Consider the following 24865-nt stretch of genomic DNA (forward strand, 5'->3'; position numbering starts at 1 on the left):
AAGTATTTCTGCCCATGTTAAGTGAAGTTCAGGACTTATGGGTTCTGGAGTAGCATGCTACTCTCCGAAAAAGCGCTTAAGACACCTCGTCGGGGGTAGTAAGCGCTATATAAATGCAATTACAATACATAAAAATGCACACATGCTTTGGGCCTCATTCGGATTTATGTAGCAAGTCTTACCACCCTCAAATCTACGACATACAGGACCATTCTTCTTTCGTCATTATTAAATCCTTAAAGGGATGCACTCAGCTCATAGTGAATACATGCGGCTTGCTGTTCCAAGTAGTTTGGAGTAAATATCGATATTTGTCTATAAACAAAATAAACATGCCTAGAATACTCAACCATATAGCCTTTATTTTGTACAACACATTTAAGCTTTCACAGCAAATTTGCGCATTGGGTATAGACGCTCTTTTCGGACTTGTTTTTTGGTCTTCAAACCCTCTTCGTATTTGTTGAGTCTACGGCGCAAAGCACGAGTCTTCCTGGGCCTCAAATCAAGGGGCTTGTACTTCTTGCCCTATTAAAAAAAATATATATTTTTTAAAACAGTCAAGGAAGGTGCATAAAATAGGTAGTAGTACAAAGTGTGTGGTTTGTGCAAACAAGCTCTATGTAATTGGTCATTACAAACATGTATGCAATAACTTGACAAACTCTGATATTATTTGTATCAACAAAGAAGCACAAGTCAAAGCCAACTAGTACTAGCAGGTACATCAAAGTCAGAAATCGGTGGACAGGTGAAAAAATTGCATGTACTTAAGACTACAACTCACTAAACCAACACTCAAAACTCCATTACTAAAATGATTTATACACATCAGTACTTCAGATGCCATGTTACCATATTGGTAAAAATCTCCGCTACATACATGAAACCCTACATACATAACCAGCAGGTGTCTCCTTTGGCAACTACTGGCTTTTCTAATGATCATTATCAAAGCTGTCATGGGCGGGTGAAGGCGCAGATGCCTGCTGCAGGCACATCCACTATGAACGAAGCCCTGAGAAGTCAGGCAAAAGCAACATGGAAGGCATGGATCGGTGGGAAGCAGCACAGAGAGCACTGAGGAAGAAAAGCAGAGTGAAAAAATAAATGCGGCCATGGAGGGGGTAGACACAAATCGGGGAAAGAACATTGCGGTTAAGCATGCAATGGCAAGTGATTAATGAAGGGGGTTAAGAGAAGCACTGGGAAAGTGCACAGAGGATGTGGCGGGAGAGAAGCACACTAGGGAGATAGCTGAAACACCTGCACTTTTGTGCAGTGCTTTAGACAAAACAATAAGTCGGTCCCAAAACAGCAAGCAGAGGAAGCACAGGAGCCAGCCTGTCAAATATGGTAAAGAGGCTATGCTCCATGGTAGGGACAAAAGATGTACATGGCAAGCCATAAAATAAGCAAACAAATGAAGGACAGTAAAGCCAAGGTAAACAATGAGCAGGCTGCAAGCCCCACTATGTTCTTGGTAATCCCACAATCTGTCTTTCGAAATCTAGTAGGGTTGACCTAAAAATCATTAGGGACAAAAATATTCCATTTATCTCTTCCGAACTTTTGTAAAAAGGACCCCACACTGCTTTGACAACTTCCAAATGAATTTACAAATCTTGACATTGTGAGGGACTATATTTTTGCACCTCACGAAAAAGGTCAGTTAAGTAAAACTTCATCTGCTCTGATAAGAAATATTGCACTTTCAACCTTGAAGACATTCAACACCTTTCACTCAATTCAAGGCTTTGCAATGTATTACTTGCAAGGAAAATGTATCCATCACAAGAGCAATATTTACAACAGTGCAAAGAGACATTTACTTTGCATTCAATCATGCTGTCTCCTTAAAAAATATATCAATTAAAACACTTCGTATTGACAGGCCAATATGAGGAGTAATGTAAATGAGGCACTAGTTCTTAGTATCCCTCAAGCTTGCCAGCCCTTTTTCACTACACATAAACCAGAATAGTTGCCATCATCAATGTTAATCTAAAACGATGTAGAAATTGCAAGCACAAACAATTAAGAAAAGTAATTGCCAGGTGGACCCACCCCACCCACAAATCTGGTTATAGGCAAACAGCCACAAGAAAGAAAAAAAAAAAAAGGTGGTGTATACCAAGCAGTGTTTCTTGTATAAGGAAAATTGTTTATGCCAAAAAATGCCTGCTGGCGCTTTAAAAAATAAAAAAGCCATAGAACATAGAAAGAGCCCCCCCTCCCCATAAAGCAAGAGAATAAACTCCAATAGTTCCCAATTACAGCGTCACATCGACCACACAGAAATACACTGCAGTATAGAAGGGATAGATGAGAAAGTCATGGGTTTGGCAAGGATGCAGACCTCAGTTGGCCACCATATAAGTTAGTTTGATGTACACATGTATGCAGCTACACTGTGCAAACACCACCCATGTTTCAGTCGAATAACGTCTCAATCATATCACAGTGAAGAAAGTAGTTTTGCTGGTAAACAGTGCTTAGTGTAGCTTAAGAACATAGTACAGAATGACCCAGGCCCTACAAAAAGGACTACTGAATTATTTTGTTACTCACTTTGTAAAATTTTCGCAGGTTTTCCTTCTGTGTCTGGTTGATGACTGTGAGGACTCTGGCAATGGATTTTCGGACAACCCGGCTAAAAAAATAAATAAAAAATAAAAAAAAATAAAAAGAAAATAGAATTAGCTCTTAGGGTATTCTCCACCAACAAAATGAAACTGTCATGCACATGTCTAGTTGACAAAATGTTCCTACTGGCTTGTCCAACCAACAAGACAGTAGTAACACTTGGAATGTTGCAAGTTCTGATCCAAAAAAATACCAAAATTATTTAGTGTGCTCTCCAATTGGATTTTCAATATTACTTTTAAGTGTTGCTTGCTAATAAGATGCTCGAAAAGGTTTACTTCCAAGTGGAAAGTGCTGCGGCAAACAAAAGATGGATAACCCCACTCAAAAGACCTGGGTTAAATCCATTGTTCTTTTGCTCACTACGACACCCGAACTGCCAAGCCAGGTGCTCCCTTGACCGGAAACAAATCCTGGGAAACGGGATGGGTATGCCCAGACGTGGGTACGTTGCTCGCTGTAACACTGGATTCAAGCCAGCATGGCTTATTAGGGCCGCTATTCCCCCAAACCACTCCCAGGTGCTTTTTTCCAGTCCAGGGAGGACCTGGCCTGGCAGTTCGGGCTGGACTGTTCCCATGAGGAGCAGGATCCCGACTGATTTGCATATCGCTGGGTTCAAACTGGGGTGGCGTAGTGTGCAAAACGATGGATTTAACCCAGATGTCTTGAGAGGGACAATGTTTGATTTATTCAGCATTCTGTCCATCATTTGTTGCCGCAGCACTATTTTCAAGTGGAGGCACAGACCCAGAGTCGAGAATCACACTAGTAGGTGTTTGGCAGGGCCACTAGAATTATGCAGGAGGATCCAAATTCTGCAGCAGGGTTGTCTAAATTATGCAGAAATAAAAAGGCAAATTATGCGACACACTGATAGTATTAATTCGTTGTTTTGTCATTTTTCCATGCGGTGACAGTTCACCTTATTAATACCAATTGAGCACCCAAATACAGCAAACAACTGAAAGATGAGCAGGCAATGTTTGTAAAAAGTCCTCTGGTGCTCAGTATCTCGATTCGCCATATTTTTAAAGCTTTTGTTCAGTTTGAGCTACAAACATTAGTTTGTTAAAATCGGCAGGTTACATAGATGATGGGTTATGTGGCAAATCCAGAATTATGCGAAAATCACTGCAGTCGCAGAAGCGCATAATTCCAGTCGCCCTGGTGTTAGGCAAACTGAGTGCATACGAGGCAGGTGAGAGTTTCCAGAATGACTGACTACTCGACCAATCCTCACATGAAGAGCAACCAGAGGACACCGATCCCTGTACATTTTTCATTGCCATATACAATACTCAAATACATCGTCCAGCACTCCGCAGGCTCCCTCAATTAATGAGGAGCGCCTAATTCAAAGCCAATACCATCTCAACAATGACCTCTGCTACAGAACAGATCTTCAAACGACATCCAATCCTTTCGAGACCCGACCCCCACGGTGAGGGAAATCCACCCATTTTGGCTACAAGTCTATAAACCCAGAGGCAAATGAATTAAATACGAACATAAATTAAAATATTCCACATAACTAAAAATAATGTAGCCTCAACTGGTGAAAGTGCATTGGTCACCTTGCTTGCATATACAAGGAGACCAGTGGATAAAGTCAAATTATAAGAATAAGGTTCCTAGTCAATCAATGGGGCACTAAGGCTGTAAAGCAGCAGTTTGCATTAACACTAAGTGCACAAACATGGTGTAGTTGCAAGACGTCCCACGCTCCATTCCATGCATCCTCATTTACCTGCTAGATTCAAGAGTTTGGTTCTGCCAACAGACAAAGTGCAGCATGTGTCCGCTCTAAGGGACAACCCACGCAGGGGACCAATGCGCTGCCCACCTCAACACTCAAAAGTCATATGTAGACTAAGAAAGATCTTAATGAAAAACAGGCATTGGTAAAGCAAATAGGTGTCGCTGAGCGCAATTAGCTTTGACAATGTATTGCAGTTATACTATGCAGCAGTTTGGAGGCTTTCTAGTGGCGCGAAATATAATTTAAGCTATGGTGTAGGAAGAATTAATGCGCTTTTTTAGTGCACCAGCGCTGGATGCATCAGTCTTTTATTGATCATTTTTGGCCATGCTGCACAGAAGCCACAGTGCTATTCAGGATAGCTAAAAATATTTAGCCAAGTATGCAATGCCCATGCTGTCCAGCATGAACAAAAAGCCATGGCAGAACCAATAGTCTAAAAGGCGTGAACTATATACTTTGCCAATACTGGTTAGGTCTCGGTACAACCGCCCTGTGATTCTGAACAAAATCAGTTACTCCCCAGGTGTGAAAAATATATTTTTTAAATATGACATTGGGCAAAAAAATCCCATCTCATACAGAAAGTAATGCGCACGTCTTAGTGAAAACCCATTTAGCAGCAGATAACATCAGTTGTAAAACATGGCTAAAATTTGCAAGAGGTTCAATAAGGACTAGAGCAGTGATAATCTAAGTGCGGCCCTCTTAACCTTTACACAGCAGCACTTGGGCTGCTGTTTACTTGAGAGCACTGATATTCCAAAATCTATTAATTAAAGCAAGGTGCAAGCATTTATACACATTTTAACTGAAGTTAAAGAGAAGCTAACTAAGTGTACTGTACCACAATCTCTTTTTTAAACATTTAGCAACAAACAAAAATCAAGTACATTTATAACATACAGAAACATTTCACCTCAGATCAGTGTATTCTAAATTACGTTTTTGAAGTGATAGTTTGCAAACATTTAAAAACATTCATGCCTCCCTCTACCTCAGAGGCCTTCAAACTGGGGGTGCCCTCACCCCCCGGGGGGCCTCAAGTGATCCTGGGGGGCGCCGGGCTCTCACCAGAAGAAACATTATGCTTTGTTTTCAGCCTCAAATACATGAGCAGCAGTAAGCATGTCTGCATAGGCCATCATGAATATCCTTTGTCATTTAAATCCTGGCTGGGAGAAGGTGTCAAAGGGAAGGGACTCAAAATCCCCCACTACCATTTCGAATAATCACACTGTGGATACTTTTACCCATTAGTAAGGCCTGCCTCACCAGAATAGTAGGTTTAGAAATCACATATTTGTTTGCATTTCTAAGACAGTGACAGAACTTAGCTACAATGTTAGCATAAGTCTAGACATATTTAAACATTGCCAGTTTAATAGTGCAATTGCAAAAACATTTGAGGGGGGTGGGGGTGCTCGGAATTAAAAAAGTTTGAAGACCACTGCTCTACCCTGAGGGCAATGCAAATAGTGAAAGAAGCAAGTCAGTAATGTTCACCGTCTGAGAGGCCTGGGTTACTATCATTCAAGGACAACACCTACCATCCTGTTAGCATCAAAAGGGGAGAGGGTGTGGCTTAACAGCTAGAGCAGTCGACCTCGAAGCTGGGGAATTGGGTTGGAGTCTCGGAAGGGATACTCAACATCCTGTGATTCTGGGCAAATCGCTTAATCTCCCTGTGCCTAACAAATGAATGTGTCCATCTGTAACAACTGGTGCTCATGTAAAGCACTAATACCCGAGTATAGTTTGCGCTATATAAACCCCCCCCAAAATAAATGCAGCCTTTGGTCACATGACAGGCCAAACTTTTTGTCCCCCTGGAAAAAGTTTGCATAGTACCTCACAGCATGATCAGAAGAACATCAGTTGGTACTTGGTCCATGTTCCAGACGAAAGTAGAGAAGTGAATCCGGGACGTGTTAGCCAATTAAAAGGCAGCAAATAAGAGTGCCAATGAAGTCAACAAATGTTCAGTTAACGCAAGCCCTTTGTTGTATACAATAGCTCTCACAAGCAACAGTGCATGCGTTGTCGGCTGCACCACAGCTCTCCCAAGTTTTGACTGGCCCCTTACTGACAGGCTTCACACGAGGTAACTCCCAAAATATCCCTCCCTATGCAATGTTAATATCATTTGTAAAGCTCAAACTGATACCCAAGGGTGTCCTGGCGCTGCCTACAGTCCTCCAGATGGAGTACAAATGAGACCAGGGTTACACGTCAAAAAGCCAGGTTTTTAAGGCTCTCCTGACTGCCAACAAGTCAGTACTGTTTCTAAAGGTGGAAGGGGAGGTCATTCCAAGCCCTGGCTGCACCAGCCCCAAAACTCCTGCCTCCCCAGCTGGCATTTTTCGAAGTAAGGACTATAACCAACTTTGCTCCAAGGGAGCGAAGTGGTCTTTTGGGGACATACCACTGAAACTGCCATTTCAGGTGGTCAGGACCTATGGCCTGAAGGGCTTTGCAGACAGTGATTTAAACTGCACACGTTTGTAACGGGTAGCCAGTGAAGTCTTCTAATATCCCCGGATACAGAAGCAAATGTAGCAGTTCCGGTGAGCAGTCTGGCGGCCACGTTCTGTAAAAGTTGGAGTCTATGCAGAAATCGCTCCTGTATGTTAAGGTATAGACCATTACAATAGTCCAGCCTTGACATTATTAGTGCAGTGATTACTGTGCGTTGACTATCCTTATGTAGAAAAGCTAAAATTCTCTTACATGTTCTAAGAACAAATGACGTGGCTGATGCTACCGCGTTTACTTGGTCACCAAAATTAAGTTTATCGCTGATCAAGACTCCCAAGTTTTTTTTTACTTTTCTAGTGGGGGGGGGGGGGGGGGGGTCGGGATAGAGCCCAAGGAATCCAGCCACCAGCTTGGGGTACAAAACTTGGGGTCATTACCAAACAGGATAACCTCAGTTTTGCCGGAGTTAAGCTTTAGACTATTTTGGGACATCCAATTTCTCACCGCTTCCATACAGTCATTGAACTGTTTTTCCGTCCCCCATCTCCTGCCCCGGTAGCAATGACACCACAATTTGAGTGTCATCTGCGTACGAAGTCAAACAAAACCCAAAGGAGTTGATAAGAGGGGCAATGGAGGACACAAGACATTAAAAGGCATAGTGCTAAGGGAAAACCCCTGAGGGACTCCACATGGCAGTGAGAAGGGTTTAGAGAAGAATTCACCAAGTGAGACGGTTTACACTCCGAGAGGAAGGACTTCAGGAGTTCGCATGCTTTACCCTGGACTCCACACCCTCGCAACCAGTCCATCAGCAAATCATGATGGACCGTATCGAAGGCCGCAGACAAATCCAGCATAATCATAGTGACCTTACCTCCACGGTAAAGTACAGACCTAATATCTTCTGTGGATTTTAAGAGAGCGGACTCTGTGCTATGTCCCTCTCTGAACCCACATTTCGAGGAATCCAGCACTTACGCTTCCCGAAAATAAGCACTTAATTGTGTATTCATTCTTTTCTCTGCCAGCTTAGCTGGGAGACACGAGATCGGCCAATACCTACTTGGATTTCTAGGGTTTAGACTGGGCTTTTTAAGCAGAGGTAATATTGATGCAGTTTTCCAGGCTTTAGGGAAGTATCCTTCTGCAAACAGTGCATTCATCATAGAAGTGAGCGTTAATACAATGGGTTCCGGGGCCTGTTTTAATACCGAAACCGGACATGGATCAGAAGGGAGCCTAATTTAGCCGATATAAGAAGCTTATCCTACCCATTACACAAAAACATGGCCAGCCCATGGCTCCATAAAAAAGCCACTGGCTACATCTCCCATAGGTTTCCCAAAACAACATTCATTTATTGCGGCTATTTATAAGGCCCTCGTGCTGTGGAACCTTAAGTCTCTACCAGATGCACTCACATCTTGGACAGCTTGGATGCAGCTCCACCAGTCACTTTAGCAACCCGGAGCTGCGACAATTCGACCTTGAGGTCATCAAGCTGTTTCAGAAGATCTTCCTTCTTCTTACCACGCAGATCACGGGCCTTGATTTTTGCCTAAAATGAAAATACAATACAACCATCAATGTGGTCAAACACTAAAATGCAATTTTAGTTCTCCGTGCATCTTTCTTTATGTTTTTACCAGAGCGTGTACTGGTCAAGAACATTTTTGCAAAAATGGGGGACCCCCTCTACAAGTTGTACTTTGCAGGCTAGGGAGAAGAGGGTAAGAGACTACAAACAACTAAATATACTCCCTCGTAGCCTATATGTTCCTTACATCAAAACTTTGTTCTTTTCAGATTATCTCATGCATTCACAACAGTGACAATAAACATTGAATTTTTCATTATTTTATTATTTCATTGCTTCATTTATTTCATAACATTTCAATGTCTTTTTCATGTACATCTTTTTCTTCAATCAAAATGATAGGTCTGATTTATAATAATTCATACAAAAGTCAAAATTAACACAATCGTTACATACAATTTTGTAATCAACAAATCCATTCAATAGAATACCGCCCCTAGATTGACTTCAATAAATAAAACCATACCACAACCATTCGAACATCCATACTCTCACAAAAAGTTCACATAATCAGCATCTGTACACGGTAGAGGTGATGTGTGGCAAAAGAAACCTCTGCGACCAAATAGATTTTTATGTTCAGAGCACAAAACTCAGCATAGGGTCGACGCACGTTTCGGTGGTGTAAGAAGGATAGTTAGACCACCTTCATTAGGACCTTTCCAGATACCAACATCACTATCACAGCAATCAGGGGACAGGATCAAAGAATGGGAGTTTTTTTTCCGAAAATTATCAGCCAACAGCTGTTCATGTAATCTCTTGCTATATGGTGTACACCATTTGGAGAACTGTGGGCCACTGCGCGGAGGGAACTGGATCTTGGAGAAAAAGAACATACAAATCATCTGAGCTAAGCCATGGCACTGAAGCGGAGCAAGGATTGATGCATAGGAATGTTAAGATTGATTAGAGGCGTACTTCTCTAAAAATCGTTTGGGACTAAGCCGGGCTCTTTTAGCGCATTGGACCACAGGATTAAGAGATAGAATCAGCACACTTTGATTAAAGAAATTATTTTTGACAGAGGCACTTTTTGCTGAATACAAAGGAGGATTCAACCATATTGCAAGAGATTACATGAACAGCTGTTGGCTGATAATTTTCGGAAAAAAACTCCCATTCTTTGATCCTGCCCCCCGATTGCTGCAATAGTGATATTGGTATCTGGAAAGGTCCTGATGAAGGTGGTCTAACTATCCTTCTTACACCACCGAAACACGCGTCGACCCTATGCTGAGCTTTGTGCTCTGAACATAAAAAATCTATTTGGTCGCAGAGGTTTCTTTTGCCAAACAACCTCTACCGTGTACAGATGCTGATTGTGTGAACTTTTTGAGAGAGTATGGATGTGTTCGAATGGTTGTATTTATCGAAGTCAATCTAGGGGCGGTTTTCTATTGAATGGATTTGTTGATACAGAATTGTAAGTAACGATTGTGTTAATTGTGAATTATAAATCAGTCTTATTTTGATTGAAGAAAAAGATATACATGAAAAAGAAAAATTGAAATGTTATGAAATATATAAAGCAATGAAATAAAAATAATAAAAAATGCAATGTTTATTGTCACTGTTGTGAGTGAATGGATGAGATAATCTGAAAAGAACTAAGTTTTGATGTAAGGAACATATAGGCTACGAGGAAGTATATTTAGTTGTTTCTGGTCAAGAACATGCCTTTAGGCAAAGAGAAATTCATGCATGGCTGTGATGTACTCTTATGATAAACTGGACCCTGATTGCCTACAATGCATGTTGTACATATTTCCTACTTGTACTACACATCTGCTGTAAGGTGAGGCTTTAAAGTCCAGGCCTGGCTAGTGCGTTGCAAAACTATGTAGATAAACAACAATTGTGTGTCAGACACGCACAAGAAACAAAGATAACTCATTAAAAACATGAAAGGAATGATCATGCAGTTATTAACCAGCTGAATATAAACAAAACAGTGGGAGTAAGCAGTTAAGTGAGACCTACATGAACTCAAAACAGCAGGTTAGTTAAGTCTGTAAATGAATCCGTTTCCTCGCCCATGAGTCTAGTAGCCCACCCAAAGCCTTCACAAAAAAAAACACTATTTACCACATTCCTACATGCCGCTTTACGACCCCAACTATCAACCCTTAGCTAGGAGGTCCATAGCAGCACTAACCAGGTGGTCACCGTGGGCAGTTTTCAAGCCTGGACATTCATGTGACAACACATTGCATTGTGGGTGCCGTAGTCTATGCTTCCTTTAACTACATGGGTCACAAACTCCCCCATAGCAATGAATTACTCGATTACAGGCCCAGGGCTGTAAAAACCGCGTCCGCAATGACCAGGAGCGACCAGGGAACGACAGCAGCGCTACACTGCTAGTCGTAAATGCACATCAAGCCCTCCTCATTAAACCTTCTACCGACATAGCCTAGCATTAATAACAAGAACGGTATAAAGCCTTAGTCCCCCCCTTAAAACAGTTTTATTCCAAGTCTCTTTCTCGTTACAGCGAAGCCAGAAACATTTGAAATAAGATGGTAGAGCGTGAGCTAAGCAGTTTATTCGTAGGCTGACACGGTCACCGACAACCTTAATACCAGGAACCGGGCAGATTAAGACGGATTCTCCGGGACTACCGCAAACTCACCATATTTGCTGCGAGCCGCCACCGGAAAGGAAAGCAGAGAGCCACAAGTCGAGCTCTTCCGGGTAACGGTGGGTACCAACTGTTGTGAATGAGGAGGGGTGGTACTGTTTAACCCCCACGACCGAGACGTGTTAGTACAGTCCAATTCCTACTGAATGTAGACATAGAAAACGCACTCGCCGTTTTAGCGAAAATGTCCACCATATTGGAGCATACCGTACGTATTTTACTTCAATTACATCTTTTACATTTCCAATTCTGTCACATATTTCGTAAAGAAATACTGTTGATGATAACATAGTCTTATAATACCTATCGACGCAAACAACTCGAATATTTAATTTAATCCAATACGCTATTTTTTCCGTATAAAACCTCCAAACCTTTTCTTCTTCTGTTTTACTCTTTCGCGCTCTGCGACACGCTTTGAAGTGCCTAAGGCCATCATGACATGTAGCGTCTTATGGTCTCATATGCCTCAGTTTCAAACTAGCCAGGGAAGGCTGAAAAACTGGCGGTCGCTGCTAACTAAATTCTGTTTATAATTCAGTCGCATTCCGTATTTTAGGTTTAAACGCATTTCCCCCACCCCCTACAGATTGTAATTATAATTGCATCTATATAGCCATTAGTTCTTGTTTTAAGAGTTTGCAAAGGCTAGGACATATAAAGAGAACTTCATATGAGATTATCTGTAGTCATTTGTTAAATAACTTTTCTGTTTTCGCATATGTAATGATAATCTGCACGCCAAAGTTGTACACAACTCCGCTCCAACCGCACACACGAGCCCCCCTCGCCTGCTCATGCTCAACTGTCATAACGTAAATAGAACAAAGAGAGTGCCGATGCTGCACTGAACTTTCAAAGAGATTTTGACAAATGAACTGAATTAAACATATCCATTTTATCCATTTTTTGATTGATTTTAATCAAAAATATTTTTAATGCAAATTTTTCTTGTTATTTTGCACGGTTATATTAGAGTGATTCAAGCATTTACAGAAATGATCAGAAAAAACTAACAATTACAAAAAGGTGCATTTCAAATATTTACACTACATAAACACATATAAATGACCACACAACTAGCGTACCTCAGACATTCAGACGACAGACAACATTCAATTTACAATTTACACTTCTATGTACAAGAAATAACAACAGGCCATCAGTGAATAACACTTGCACTATTTCAAAAACGCTTATTTTTAAGTTGTTTTTGCAGTTGATTGGCCAAAGGCGAAGACAGGTCAAGGTGGGTCAACGCGTTTCGAATCCCTTCACCGGGGATTCTCATCAGGACCAAAACTCTCTGGGAAACAAAAAGCGAACAGCACTGAATTAGACCAATTGGCCCCTCCACAGAAGTTTTAATGGGCCGCTAAACTCTGTTCAAGAACCTTACCTATAGCTTGAGAGTACGCAACCAAGGCTTTTAATGGATGATAAATGAACGTCCAATGGGAAGATCTGTGGACAGCAGAGTAGAAAAAGTTTTTTTAGAAAAAAGATTAAAGGAAAGATCACAACGTCTAAACTGATGTCTAATGGCTGCAAAAATGGATGCAATATGGAGTGGTGTGAAGATCGAAATCTTACTTGCAGGGGCATACGGTGTCTTATGAGTGCATCTATAACCCCTTACTCCTCCTGGTCGGAGTTGAATGTGCTAGTCAGGAGTAGCGTGTAAATTAATTCACCAGCCGGAATCTGGGGACAGATAGGAAACGTAGTCGTTAGACCATGGTTCTCCGTACTGTTAGCACTATTACCACACGCACACTAGCTACCTCCTATGAGGTCTCTTAATCGTATTTACCTTTTTGTCCCGTTAGTCGGACGCCATTGGAGCCATCGTGGACCGTGCACGAAGACGAATGCTTGGGCAATAAGTTGGTAGCCATTTTGTAGTTACATTACGGCATCCAATTACAGGGCGGAGCTCCAGAGGTTTCTGGGAGATGTAGTTTGGCCACGATTTGTGTCCTTACAACGGGAGAAAAAATTCACAGCAGAAATTCTTAGAACATCTTAGAGAATCAAAAGGTCGATGTAGTGGCAGCCTTTTGGATGTAATTTAGAAGTGTGATGTTTGGAAGCCCGTGGTTGTTGGAATCTCTGTCCCGGTTTCAGGCTGTATTTATCGGCCGGTTTTTTTTGACAAAAAACTTTATTATGCAATATGAATGAACAAACTGAACGGCATTGTATAGCTGAACACTCGGGTTTATACAAAAACAAGGGCTAGTTCATGGGCTATTCTTTGACCCATATGTTGATAGTCTTCTAAGATGTTCTAAGAATTTCTGCTGTGAATTTTTTCTCCCGTTGTAAGGACACAAATCGTGGCCAAACTACATCTCCCAGAAACCTCTGGAGCTCCGCCCTGTAATTGGATGCCGTAATGTAACTACAAAATGGCTACCAACTTATTGCCCAAGCATTCGTCTTCGTGCACGGTCCACGATGGCTCCAATGGCGTCCGACTAACGGGACAAAAAGGTAAATACGATTAAGAGACCTCATAGGAGGTAGCTAGTGTGCGTGTGGTAATAGTGCTAACAGTACGGAGAACCATGGTCTAACGACTACGTTTCCTATCTGTCCCCAGATTCCGGCTGGTGAATTAATTTACACGCTACTCCTGACTAGCACATTCAACTCTGACCAGGAGGAGTAAGGGGTTATAGATGCACTCATAAGACACCGTATGCCCCTGCAAGTTAGATTTCGATCTTCACACCACTCCATATTGCATCCATTTTTGCAGCCATTAGACATCAGTTTAGACGTTGTGATCTTTCCTTTAATCTTTTTTCTAAAAAAACTTTTTCTACTCTGCTGTCCACAGATCTTCCCATTGGACGTTCATTTATCATCCATTAAAAGCCTTGGTTGCGTACTCTCAAGCTATAGGTAAGGTTCTTGAACAGAGTTTAGCGGCCCATTAAAACTTCTGTGGAGGGGCCAATTGGTCTAATTCAGTGCTGTTCGCTTTTTGTTTCCCAGAGAGTTTTGGTCCTGATGAGAATCCCCGGTGAAGGGATTCGAAACGCGTTGACCCAGCTTGACCTGTCTTCGCCTTTGGCCAATCAACTGCAAAAACAACTTAAAAATAAGCGTTTTTGAAATAGTGCAAGTGTTATTCACTGATGGCCTGTTGTTATTTCTTGTACATATAAGTGTAAATTGTAAATTGAATGTTGTCTGTCGTCTGAATGTCTGAGGTACGCTAGTTGTGTGGTCATTTATATGTGTTTATGTAGTGTAAATATTTGAAATGCACCTTTTTGTAATTGTTAGTTTTTTCTGATCATTTCTGTAAATGCTTGAATCACTCTAATATAACCGTGCAAAATAACAAGAAAAATTTGCATTAAAAATATTTTTGATTAAAATCAATCAAAAAATGGATAAAATGGATATGTTTAATTCAGTTCATTTGTCAAAATCTCTTTGAAAGTTCAGTGCAGCATCGGCACTCTCTTTGTTCTATTTAGTTATCTTGACCTGGCCCTGCTGCCATCGAGTCAAAACCCAAGCTCGTCTTGCTAGTTGTCTGGCGGGTGCATACCCGAGAGGTTTTGTTTGACACTAATTGAGTCTCACTGGTTGTTAGGTTTTCCACATATGATTAGCAGCAGTTGACTGCAGTTTTACAAATCTTTCACGGTTTGTCTCGGTTGAGACGTTTCTAGTATCAGTTCTTTAGTCTCATTTCAACTATCCTTACTTGGATTCTTTGTTGTTTCTCTATATCTGTTTTTCATTTTATCATGTCCGCTAGCGACACATTTGCATACAGTGAGGAACACATACTGAAGTTGATCAATGACCCCCCATCATTCTCTTCCGCCGCATTGAGTACAACAGCTAAAATCAACAACGAATCTGATAAACTCATCAGATTAAAGAAAAAACAAATTAGGACAGACCTACAAATGAGTTATCCGAGATTTACAATCTGTAAAAAAATCCTTCAAGCTCTCATTAACCAACAAAAATTTGGTCCTTTTGACACCTTACGTGTTGCTTTATGAAATACACGAGGCGGTACATGTGTTTTAGTGATGATGCACATCCTAGCACACCTTTTTCCACCCTTGGCAATTGAGCCCCTGAACAAGCTGACTGAGGTTTATTCTTTCCTCGGTCAGAACAGTTGGTGAATGGATTATTATAATTTATCAAGAGCCCAGTGAAGGAAGACTATCAACATATGGGTCAAAGAATAGCCCATGAACTAACCCTTGTTTTTGTATAAACCCGAGTGTTCAGCTATACAATGCCGTTCAGTTTGTTCATTCATATTGCATAATAAAGTTTTTTGTCAAAAAAAAACCGGCCGATAAATACAGCCTGAAACCGGGACAGAGATTCCAACAACCACGGGCTTCCAAACATCACACTTCTAAATTACATCCAAAAGGCTGCCACTACATCGACCTTTTGATTCTCTAAGATGTTCTAAGAATTTCTGCTGTGAATTTTTTCTCCCGTTGTAAGGACACAAATCGTGACCAAACTACATCTCCCAGAAACCTCTGGAGCTCCGCCCTGTAATTGGATGCCGTAATGTAACTACAAAATGGCTACCAACTTATTGCCCAAGCATTCGTCTTCGTGCACGGTCCACGATGGCTCCAATGGCGTCCGACTAACGGGACAAAAAGGTAAATACGATTAAGAGACCTCATAGGAGGTAGCTAGTGTGCGTGTGGTAATAGTGCTAACAGTACGGAGAACCATGGTCTAACGACTACGTTTCCTATCTGTCCCCAGATTCCGGCTGGTGAATTAATTTACACGCTACTCCTGACTAGCACATTCAACTCCGACCAGGAGGAGTAAGGGGTTATAGATGCACTCATAAGACACCGTATGCCCCTGCAAGTAAGATTTCGATCTTCACACCACTCCATATTGCATCCATTTTTGCAGCCATTAGACATCAGTTTAGACGTTGTGATCTTTCCTTTAATCTTTTTTCTAAAAAATCTTTTTCTACTCTGCTGTCCACAGATCTTCCCATTGGACGTTCATTTATCATCCATTAAAAGCCTTGGTTGCGTACTCTCAAGCTATAGGTAAGGTTCTTGAACAGACTTTAGCGGCCCATTAAAACTTCTGTGGAGGGGCCAGTTGGTCTAATTCAGTGCTGTTCGCTTTTTGTTTCCCAGAGAGTTTTGGTCCTGATGAGAATCCCCGGTGAAGGGATTCGAAACGCGTTGACCCACCTTGACCTGTCTTCGCCTTTGGCCAATCAACTGCAAAAACAACTTAAAAATAAGCGTTTTTGAAATAGTGCAAGTGTTATTCACTGATGGCCTGTTGTTATTTCTTGTACATATAAGTGTAAATTGTAAATTGAATGTTGTCTGTCGTTTGAATGTCTGAGGTACGCTAGTTGTGTGGTCATTTATATGTGTTTATGTAGTGTAAATATTTGAAATGCACCTTTTTGTAATTGTTAGTTTTTTCTGATCATTTCTGTAAATGCTTGAATCACTCTAATATAACCGTGCAAAATAACAAGAAAAATTTGCATTAAAAATATTTTTGATTAAAATCAATCAAAAAATGGATGAAATGGATATGTTTAGTTCAGTTCATTTGTCAAAATCTCTTTGAAAGTTCAGTGCAGCATCGGCACTCTCTTTGTTCTATTTAGTTATCTTGACTTGGCCCTGCTGCCATCGAGTCAAAACCCAAGCTCGTCTTGCCAACTGTCATAACGTGACATGAGAAATCACTCCGACCCCCAAAAGTTCCACCAGTAGTTTTGACAATGACTTGAGCACAGGAACAGTGTGTGACGAAAGAACATCTACCTTAAATTACAACATATCCCCTTTCTTTACGGACAAAAGTGAAAATATATTTTAACAAACATAGAGAGTACACATATTAAGAAATATTACAATTAACGATTTGGCAGAACGTCAAAATATTTTTACACGTTGAACTTACATTTCACCCTGGCATCAGACATAAATAGCTTATGGAATAGCTACCAATGGAAATGACATTACCATTTGTTGGACTTGGCCCTTTTTCCCTCATTTTTTTCGTTTTTGCAGTGTTAAGGTGCAGGTGCTCCCTTCTCCCAAGATGGCTGCCACAGACCCCTGCTACTGCAGGGTGGTCGTTTTTCATAGTAGCACCCTAGCTGCCAGGAGCTGGCTGGGACCCACAACAATGTTGCGACACCAGCCCGCCTTTTTGTCCCATAGGTAGAGTGGGGAAGCTCCTGGAATATGCTGGAACCTTCTAGAAGGGAGGTGGGGTTTTACTTTTGGCGCCTTGGCTAGAGGTCACCTGACCTAGGGCTACTTAAGAGTGGGAGGGAAACTTTTGTGGTGAGTTGGCCATTGGGGTGAAGCAGAGCTGGAAGAATCCACCAGGAGTGTAGGCGGTAGGGCCTAGCCAGGGACTTATGCCTCTGAGAGTGACAGGATTTAGGTACTGCCTCTTAAGTGAGTGAGGTGCCCTGTGAATCCCACTGATCTTGCCCAGTAGTAGGAGGACCCAGAGACTCTCTGCCAGCCTGACTAGGAAGGACCTAGTCGCCCTCTCCATCCCTACCCCTGTAACAGAACCCCTTAAGGGCGCCAGATACATCTGCGCCAAAAGACTTCATCTGTCAACTGAGAACTGAAACCTAACTTTAAGAACTGAGACTGCATGACAAGAGCGAGCTGTAAGCCTTGAATGCCAGAGCTGAGACTGCGTGTCCAAGCTACCCTAGTGAACAAAATACTAAGCCGATTGCCAAGTCACCGGGGATCGACCAGGTACTAGCGCTGTGACCCCCGCGCTCCCTGTCCTGGTCTGGGACCCCCGGCAGCGTGCTCCGCTGAGCACCATATCCCCATCCTTAATTTGAGCCCCCCCCTGCGACGACGAAGCCAGCGCGCTCACCGCCGCGGCCTGGAGGCCTGGGAGAGTGCTCTGCTGTGTCGCGAGGCCCAGGCGAAGTCCGGGGCCCCGTCGCTGCCGTCGCAGCCGTGTGAGGAGAAGCGCAAGGTCGGGGCCGAGTTCCCCCAACGTCGTGAGGACGGACGCCTGCTGACGCCGAGACGGAGGTAAGCCCGGAGGCCGAGATCCCCCCTGGTGCGCCCCCTGCTGGTCTGGAAACCACACCGCACTTGGCCCGGGTTGTCCCCTCCGTGGGAATCCCCTCCCCTGCCTGCGCGACGGAGAGACCCCGCCGAGGGATCCTGTCCGTGTCCCCCCTCCTGTGTTACTGAGCGCGGTGCTCTGTGAACTGCACCGGAGCATACGGACTCGCTCCTCAAGTCCAGTAATCTTCCCCGCTGAAAGCCGTTCAAAGTACTGACTGACATTGCTCTCGTGTGGCGCTTCACGCCACCGATTCTGCTTCCTCAGCCGGAGAGACCGGGACGGCGAGTAACCCCATGTGTTATATGCACTGCTCGAAAGTAACTATATGCCAAGGAATGCGAGTAGCGCATTGTGTTATATGCTCTGCTCGAAAGTAATTACATGCCAAGGAATGCGAGTAGCGCACTGTGTTACATGTTCTGCTCGAAAGTAATTACATGCCAAGGAATGCGAGTAGCGCACTGTGTTACATGTTCTGCTCGAAAGTAAATTACTTGCCAAGGAATGCGAGTAGCGCACTGTGTTATATGCTCTGCTCGAAAGTAATTACCTGCCAAGGAATGCGAGTAGCGCACTGTGTTATATGCTCTGCTCGAAAGTAATTACATGCCCAGGAATGCGAGTAGCGCACTGTGTTATATGCTCTGCTCGAAAGTAATTACATGCCCAGGAACGCGAGTAGCGTACTGTGTTATATGCTCTGCTCGACCGTAGTTACATGCCTAGGAATGCGAGTAGCGCATTGTGTTATATGCTCTGCTCGAAGGTAATGTTATGCAACTGATTACGAGTAACGCGTTGTGATAACTGTTCTACGCAAACGTTTCCACATGCAACTGATTGCGCGTAGCGCTGTGTTTTATATGCCTTGCTTCACAGTACTAGGGGCCAGTGGTCACGAGGAGCGCTCAGTTCGACAGGCGCCATGTTGATGAACCCAATGTTCCCCCTTACCAGTATTACGCTGTGTTAGACGGCCTGTTCAGGGACAGACTTTACATAAGCGCGCACAGCGCTAGAATCTCCTGCATTTAACCAGCGGGCGTGGGTACATGAACGAGGTTAGGCACTGCATAGATATCACCCAGAGTGTCGAATGTAATGTCACAATGGTATTATGATTAGGGCTCCCGGTTTTATGGTATTTATTTTTTTGCCATTTCCGTCTGTATTTATCCATATTTATTTTTTGGGCATTTTTTCTGTATTTATCCACATTTATTTTTGCCACAAGTAAAAAACAACGCTACAGCTAGTATTTTTCCACATTTATTTAAATTGACAATGCACATATGTGCTCACTTAAACTAGCGATTTGTAGTGGCTTTAGCAGTGGTTTAAATGGTCCGGTACTGAGTAATTTGAAAAGGAGAGTACCTGTGCTTCTCAGTTCTGCTATAAAAACACTTTAGGATAGAGTACAAGCACTTATCAGGAGCAAACATGTGCCAGAGCTTCTGTATTTCCATCTAAAACCAGCTAGAAATCTGCCTTCAAATGTCTATGGTTTTCACAGCGAAAGTACGTAAGGTTACCTATATTGGTGGTGGTGTGTTTATGTGTAGCTAGACAGACAGATAGATAGATCCCAAGCTACACTTCACGTCCTTTTGATTCATATTATATATGTATACGTAACAATTAAGGACGTGGCATGTAGCTTGGGTGTTCTCTGCTGCCAAAAGCTGTTTTCAATACCCCGGGAGGGGAGCGTCGGCTCCTTCTCTGCTCATATCTGCCAAGGTTTCTCATTGCTATGTGTGACATTTTCATAGTTTCAGTGTAATTATGAGTGACATTGCAACGACGAGTGACACATTCTCACAAGCAAAATCGAGCACTGAAGATTAGAGGAACATATAAATATAAGAAATTGCTATAGCCAGATATATAACACAATAACTAACATACCCTAAAACAAGACAAGACCTGTTGGTGTAACTAATGCTTGTTAGCAGTATCAAATGAATGAGTAATTAATAATGTTTTTTGTTGTGAATTAGAGTTTAAAATCATGCAATTCTGGAAATATTAGACTGTGAATTAAGTATTACTAAGGTATGTGGAAGGGAAGCAGTCTTTAGAGTGCTTGAATCTATCACGTTTTTCCATTCATACTGTCCACTGCATGTTTAAACTCTTTATACACTTTTATTATTTCTCTTCCAACATCTCTCTGAAATTGTCCACAAGCACGTCATGTCAGTGTTGTTAAAATCTACAAAACAGATAGTAAAAGGAAATAGTCTTCGGGAATGCAGTATGGAATAAACTGTGTGAAATGTGAATAGGGTGTTTAGTACTCCTTGAACTTCGACTTCTTGCCAGTCCGCTCTGCTGGTTTTGCTGCAGAGGAGACTGGCCTCGGTGGACAACGATCTGCTCTCTGAATCAGACCGGCTGCCTGGGATCAACATTATGTTTGGGGGGAGGAGGAGCTCCACGGACTGCCAGATGACCCTTCGGTAATTGCAACACAGGGGGGAAAAAATCCTGCCAATACCACTTAATTTAAGAGGCAGGGACAGTCTATGGCAGCTCAGTTTAAAAGAACCAAACTGCCCGTTTCCACCTGGAATCTCTGCACTACTAGTGCATAGAAGTGACTGAAAGCGAGGCACTATCAGATCTGTGTGACGCTGCAGCCAGTTCCCCGTTCGGATACTGATCACCAGATCATGTTTTTTTCTTTTCTTTCATATGTCGAAGAGCGCACGAGCGCACGAGGAAAGCCTGTGGGGCGGCCAGCCCGACGGGGGGCTTAATTAATCACAAGGCAGTTGGCTCTCGACGGCGGGACTTCCTTCCAGGACAGGAGCTGCTAATATATAACACCAGGAGGAAATGATCACACATCCCAGCCTCGGTTCTGGGATGAAATCTCCAAATCAAGGCCTCAGGGGATGCCGATTGTCACGGTGGAAAATATTCATTTTTCTAATGCTGCAGCACTGTGAATTGAAGTGCTTAAAACGTGCACTGTATGCGGCCTGGTGTGGTAAATATTTAATTACCTGTACTATTTTTTTATGCGGTAAAGTCTAGTAAGAATAACTCAGTAAAAATAAGAGGCAGAATCCGTGGTATTAGAGGTTCTGAAAGGCTTTATTCCTTACAAGGAATTATGGTTCGAACCATAGGCATCAAATTCCATCACCACGAGGGTTCAGGAAGGGAAGGCAATACATTATTGACAAGTAAAGATATTTATATGAAAAGCATTACATTAAGACAGATGCAGGAGGCGTAACAGCTGATAATACAGATAATAATACGTAATGAAAGAAGGCGTAAACATAGGCGTAAACTAAAAACGTCATTAAACATGATGTCACAAGTGGGTGGATCCATAAGAGAATCCTGCAATGTCAGCAGAAATACCTGGCAGAGATGCGCGCGCAGCCGCATGACGTGTGATTGACGTGCAACTAGAGGGTGAAGGGGACTTGACATTTAGCTTCTACATGTGGAGACAGAAGTCTGGGGGGTCATGTCAACCTAACCCCAAATCATATCTAATATCTTATGTTTAAAGAACTGTATTATCCAAAAGGAAAGGTCTCTCGGACGGAATCTATTCTATACTGACTGTTAGTGCGTGTACAAGCGTCTGAGTGTCTACATGAGATGCGAGGGGGCAGGAATCTTCCATGGTAACAGGGCTATGAATTACTTGCATGAGGACAGTGAGGCCTGGCCCTTTGCTCGGTAGCTGGAAGGATGTTTACCTAAACTACTAGACAGGAATGCATTGGATGAGGAGCGGAGCAGATAATCTTGAAGGTGAAATACAGTTTTTGGCAGGCAACAGGCCGGATCAGGCACCGTTAGCCGCGCAGGGAGTAGGACAAAGTTCATGGATACAGATGCGGGCTCAGACTGGAGCTTTCAGAGGCAGAAGGCAGGAAAAGGCTTGATGGCAGAATTCAGGGCCTACTTGCCTGAACTGTAAAACGTGGAAAGTGAACCACATAAAGTCGGTGGCCTTTCATACTTAGGAACGGAATATCCGACTCATTCATGGCGGATCTGGAAGAGGACATGTTGACGGTGGACGCACATGTATTTGCGTCTTCATAACTGGAACTGGAGGGAACATACATGTACTTGTAGCACGTACATGGAGCCGTTGGGGTCTAAGATAGGGGACATAACTGATCATAAAATTCATATTTCCTCACTGGGACAGGAGGAGTCACAGGTGTTGGGGGAGGCTACGGCATGGGGTGAAAGCACAATAAAGCCTCGTTAACAAGTAAATGGTCTTTCAAAAGACCTGTGAAGTGCTCGGGTGCGGCTGTGTGTTTGCCCGGGAAGGAATTTCAAGCAGCAGGAAGGGGTCGTGGGTGGATTCGAGCAGGGCAGCTTGGCAACATTTTCCAGTATTTTTCCGTTTCTAAATATAAATACAGACAAAGGAAATATAGATTTCCGTCTGTATTTATATGTAAAAATCCGTAAAAACGGAAAACCGGGAGCCCTAATTATGATTCATGTATTACCTTGTTATTTCCTGAACTGCATCTGACCAGCTATACTTGGATAAACTTGAAGTATTTGCATAATTTAAACGGTGTGGCGTCCCTTATTGTGTGTGACTCTAGTCCATGAGAAGCGTGTGGTGTATGGTTGCTTAACACATAGCCCTCTGGTTGCCCGACCGGCTCGCGCCACGCTACCGCCTATAGGGCCTGGTGACCCCAGGTTCCTACATTGTTGGCCAGCGGTGGGATCCTTGGGACCTGTGACCATACAGCACCCTTCCGTGAGGCGAAGGCCGCCACAATTAAACGCCTGTTGTGTTCCAAAGCTCTAAAAACATTGATTGCTGCATTGTTAGTTCCACTGTCCAGGTTGAGAGTGCAAGAAGCCTGGTGAGCCGTTAACTGTTGCCTATACCCTAGGAATTTTTCTCCTTAGTGTCTAGGTCCCCACCTGCTAGAATGGAATTCCGGTTAGCTGACCTCGAGGGGTACACTGTGAAGCAACTAAGGGAGTTCGGGCAGGGGATGGGGGTGCCTGGGATGCGGAAGGCCAAAGGACCGGAACTCCGCACCGCCATTAGGGCATGGGTAGAAGCCCACCCAGAAGGGAGAGGGGATGAGGGGCAGGAGGCGCCAGATGCACCTCAAGAGGAGAGCGCCCAGGAGGTGGTTGACCTCTTGAACGTGGATATGTCTGAAAATGTGCCCCCAGGGAGACGTTCTGGGGCCAGTAGTAGGACAGGGTCTAGTAGGAGCGCGTCTCCCAAGGAGTATGAGGACAGGAGGGAGGAGAGGCAGTTAAAATGGGAGCTGGCCAAACTGGAACAGGAAAGAGAGAATAAGAAATGGGCAATGGAGGAGAGGAGGATGGCGCACGAGCTTCGGATGAAGGAGTTGGAGCTGCGTGCCCTCCAGATGAGTGTGTCCAGTGAGGACACTGGTGGCAGCATACCGGAAGCTCCACAGGAGCTAGGAGTTTATTTACCCCAGGATGACATCACCAGGGTGTCTGAGGAGGCATTGGGGTGTGAACCTGAAGGGGGTGGTGCAGGGATCTCCCAACCCAGCGAGGTGGGAGGAGTGGCAGATAGCCCAGCTAGGTCCCAGGGAGAGAGGGTTGTAGGGCCTCACGACCTATCTGTAGGAAGGCGTGAGACGGGGAGGTGTCCCGAGGTGCCCCAACCGAAGTATCAGGGCCTGGAGAGTTCCGCAAGGGAGCCCCAGGTTGGGAGCCTAGGCTGTCCCGATGTGCCATCCAGTGCAGGGGAGCCCCTACTGTCAGGAGGACCCAGGGCGACTGTAACCAGCGCGCCTGAGGTTCTGGGGTTGGCCCAGTTTCAGGGTTTAGATCCTGAGCTGGGGTGCCAGGCTCAGGGGTTGCCTGACCTGGCGGGTGGGGCCTCTGCTAACAGGGTCCCCCCGAAATTGACTTCCAGGGGTACTTTTCCCGTTAGGAGGGTGCTGAAATCTGGAAGGGGGTGCAGAGGGAGGAAGGTCTCGCCTCGGGCACCGGCTCAGCCTAAGGGTTTAGACCCTAGGTTGAGGAATCAGTTGAAGGGTCAAGGCCCTAGACTGAGGAGACAGTGGTGGTCTGAGGGTGCCTCGCAGGGTAGGGTGAGGAACCCCAGAAGGAGAGTTAGGGGGAGGAGAGCCTCGCCCCTGAAGGCTGGTCAGCCTAAGGGTGTGAACCCCAGGAGGAAGGACCAGAGGCAGTTTAGGACTGCAAGGAGGAGGACCGGAGTGGTCAACGGGCACTACAGGCCTGGGGCTACTGCCCCCCACTCCGCGAGATCACCCGGACCAGAGACATCTGGACGGCCCAGGGGCCGGTCCTGGCCACAACTAGCTAGGGAGCCCCAGTGGGGTGGTTTCGTTGGTCCAGGGAGGTTTGTTAGGGAACCATTGGATTCCAGAGCGGCGGAGAACCTGCGGGTGCTCCTGCCGTTGCGGGCCTGCGTCCACCTTTTCTCGCCCCAAGCAGGGAAGACCATCAAGGCATTGATCGGTCTACCCTGGCTTTCGGCTGGAAGGGGGTTATGTTGGACTTGGCCCTTTTTCCCTCATTTTTTTCGTTTTTGCAGTGTTAAGGTGCAGGTGCTCCCTTCTCCCAAGATGGCTGCCACAGACCCCTG

General features: G+C 44.0%; 1 protein-coding gene across 1 annotated transcript; it reads right to left on the bottom strand.

Annotated features, from left to right (window-relative positions):
* Positions 1-342: 342 nt before the first annotated feature.
* On the bottom strand, positions 343-11919 carry RPL35 (ribosomal protein L35). The gene is made up of 4 exons (XM_085613768.1): positions 11122-11919; positions 8311-8447; positions 2572-2653; positions 343-528 (listed from the first exon to the last, which is right to left on the bottom strand). The coding sequence occupies exons 1-4, from the start codon at positions 11122-11124 to the stop codon at positions 379-381; spliced, it is 372 nt and encodes a 123-aa protein (XP_085469894.1). The 5' UTR covers positions 11125-11919; the 3' UTR covers positions 343-378.
* Between the last annotated feature and the right edge of the window lie 12946 nt (positions 11920-24865).

The sequence above is a fragment of the Triturus cristatus genome, chromosome 1_2 (assembly GCF_964204655.1).
Source record: "Triturus cristatus chromosome 1_2, aTriCri1.1, whole genome shotgun sequence".
Classification (NCBI taxonomy): domain Eukaryota; kingdom Metazoa; phylum Chordata; class Amphibia; order Caudata; family Salamandridae; genus Triturus; species Triturus cristatus.